Raw genomic sequence first — 2020 nt, 5'->3', positions numbered from 1 at the left:
GGCGGCGGGGGGGATGGCGGCGGCGGGGGGGGCGACGGAGGGGGGGTCGGCGGAGAGGGGGGCGGCGGAGGAGGGCCTGGTGGGGGAGGAGGGGGCGAAGAGGGCGGCGGCGGAGAGGGCGAATGCGAAGAGGGCGGCGGCGGAGACGGTGGTGGCGGAAAGGGGGGTGGGGGTGAGGGCGGCGAGGTTGGCGGCGGCGGCTGCTGGGCTGCTGCGGGCGGCGGCGGTTGCTGGGCCGCCACCGGCACCCCATCGCTTTCGTCGCTACTATCGTCGACGAGGTTGATCACATGCACGGGCCAAAGGCGTCCTCGGGTCGGTGGAGGAGGTGGTGGTGGGGACCGTGGCGGCGGTGAGGGCGGAGGCGGCGACGGGGGGGGTGGAGAGGGCGGAGGCGGAAGGGGCGGCGGTGGTGATGGCGGTGACGGCAAGGAGGGAGGGTCTGGAGGCGGAGGAGGGCGCGGCGAAGGGGAGGGTGGTGGTGGAGAGGACGGCAGAGGAGGGGGCGGCGGCGGCGAAGGTGGCGGTGGTGGCGGCGGTGGTGGCGGGGGAGGCGAAGGCGAGGGAGGGGGGCTTGGTAGAGGAGAGGAGGGCGGCGGCAGCAACGGGGAAGGCGGAGAGGGTGGCGGCGGGGAGGGCGGTGGCAGCCAGGGCGGCGGCGGAGACGGAGGCGACGGAGAGGGAGGTGGCGAGGGAGAGGGCGGCGGAGAGGGAAGCGGCGGGGGGGAGGGCGGCGGAGAGGGTGGTGGCGGAGGGAGCTGAGCCCTGGTGTCGAGGTGTCGAGGCCCGGTGTCGAGGGTGTCGAGCTGCTGTCGAGGGATAGAGGTGTCGAGGCCTGTCGAGGCCTGTCGAGGCCTGTCGAGGCCTGTCTAGGCTGGGACCATGCTTGTCCGTGTTGAGGTGTCGAGGAGTGGTGTCGAGGGTGTCGAGGCCTCGAGGGTGTCGAGCGTGTCGAGCGTGTCGAGCGGGTGTCGAGTGTTGTCAAGGTGTTTAGCGTCTAAGGTGTCGAGGTATCCAAGGTGGCAGCCAGGATGCAGTTGCAGCCCATAACAAAACTTGGGCCGCAGCTGCAAAGGCCAAATCCCTTAGTTGCAGCCTCTCAAAGTTGCACCCCTGTTGATGTAGCACAACCTGTGTGTGAGCACAACCAGTATACTCTGTGTGGACATTTGAGGACATCAAGCTCACTAGTGCCAGGAGTCATTGCCACTGCACAAGGTGCTGTGCAGGCGCAGCACCTAAGGCTACAGCACACCCCATGCAGCAGCGTCGCCGCTGCAGCGTTGTCGCCGCTGCAGCGTCGCCGGCGCACAAAGCGCAACTGACCACAGCGCTCTTGGCACAGGCTGGTGCCATGAGTCAGTGGACATTGCCACTGCACAAGGTGCTGTCCAGCAGCTAAGGGCTACAGGACCCCATCGCAGCAGCGTCGCCGCCGCTGCCAGCGTCGCCGTTGCAGCGTCGCCAGTGCACAAAGCGCAATGGACCACAGGTCTGCACTCATGGCACAAGCTCACTGGTGTGAGGATTCATTGCCACTGTACAAGGTGCTGTGCAGCACCTGAGGGCCACCTGAGTACTGCCATGGTTGCTACATTGGTCATTGCAGGGGTGCAACTGAGCTGCAACTTGAGCTAGAACTTAAGAGGCTGCAACTAAAGTACTGCCAGCCAAGTTTGATTGCTGCTGCAACCCTGATTTTCTAACTCTGTGACTCCAAATGGGTCTTCTCTACGTCTCTGCTGTGTTAGGATCATCAGAGGTGACGAGGTGGTGTCGAGCGGTGTCGAGCGGTGTCGAGAGGTGTCGAGCGGTGTCGAGCGGTGTCGAGCGGTGTCGAGCGGTGTCGAGGTGTCGAGTTTGGCACCTTGACACGGACGAGCATGGTCCCAGCCTAGATGGTGTCGAGGGGTGTCGAGGGGTGTCGAGTTGGTCGAGTTGGCATGGGGTGTCGAGGTGTCGAGTAGGTGTCGAGGTTTGGTGTCGAGGTGTCGAGGCCAGGGCTCAGCGAGGGAGTGCG

The 2020-nt window shown here is 65.8% G+C and overlaps 1 protein-coding gene across 1 annotated transcript in view; it reads left to right on the top strand.

Annotated features, from left to right (window-relative positions):
• The window catches only part of EMIHUDRAFT_95765 (hypothetical protein), a gene marked incomplete at both ends in the record, with an annotated part of 6937 nt that overhangs the window by 1689 nt on the left and 3228 nt on the right, over positions 1 to 2020 (top strand). The window contains one exon of the mRNA XM_005775585.1: positions 306 to 685. Within this exon, the coding sequence (XP_005775642.1) occupies positions 306 to 685 (380 nt within the window). The remainder of the gene's footprint in view (positions 1 to 305; positions 686 to 2020) is intronic.

Source organism: Emiliania huxleyi (assembly GCF_000372725.1).
Source record: "Emiliania huxleyi CCMP1516 unplaced genomic scaffold EMIHUscaffold_3, whole genome shotgun sequence".
NCBI classification, from domain to species: Eukaryota; Haptophyta; order Isochrysidales; family Noelaerhabdaceae; genus Emiliania; species Emiliania huxleyi.
The sequence above is the reverse complement of the archived record's forward strand: the minus strand, read 5'-3'. Positions and strand labels throughout refer to the sequence as shown.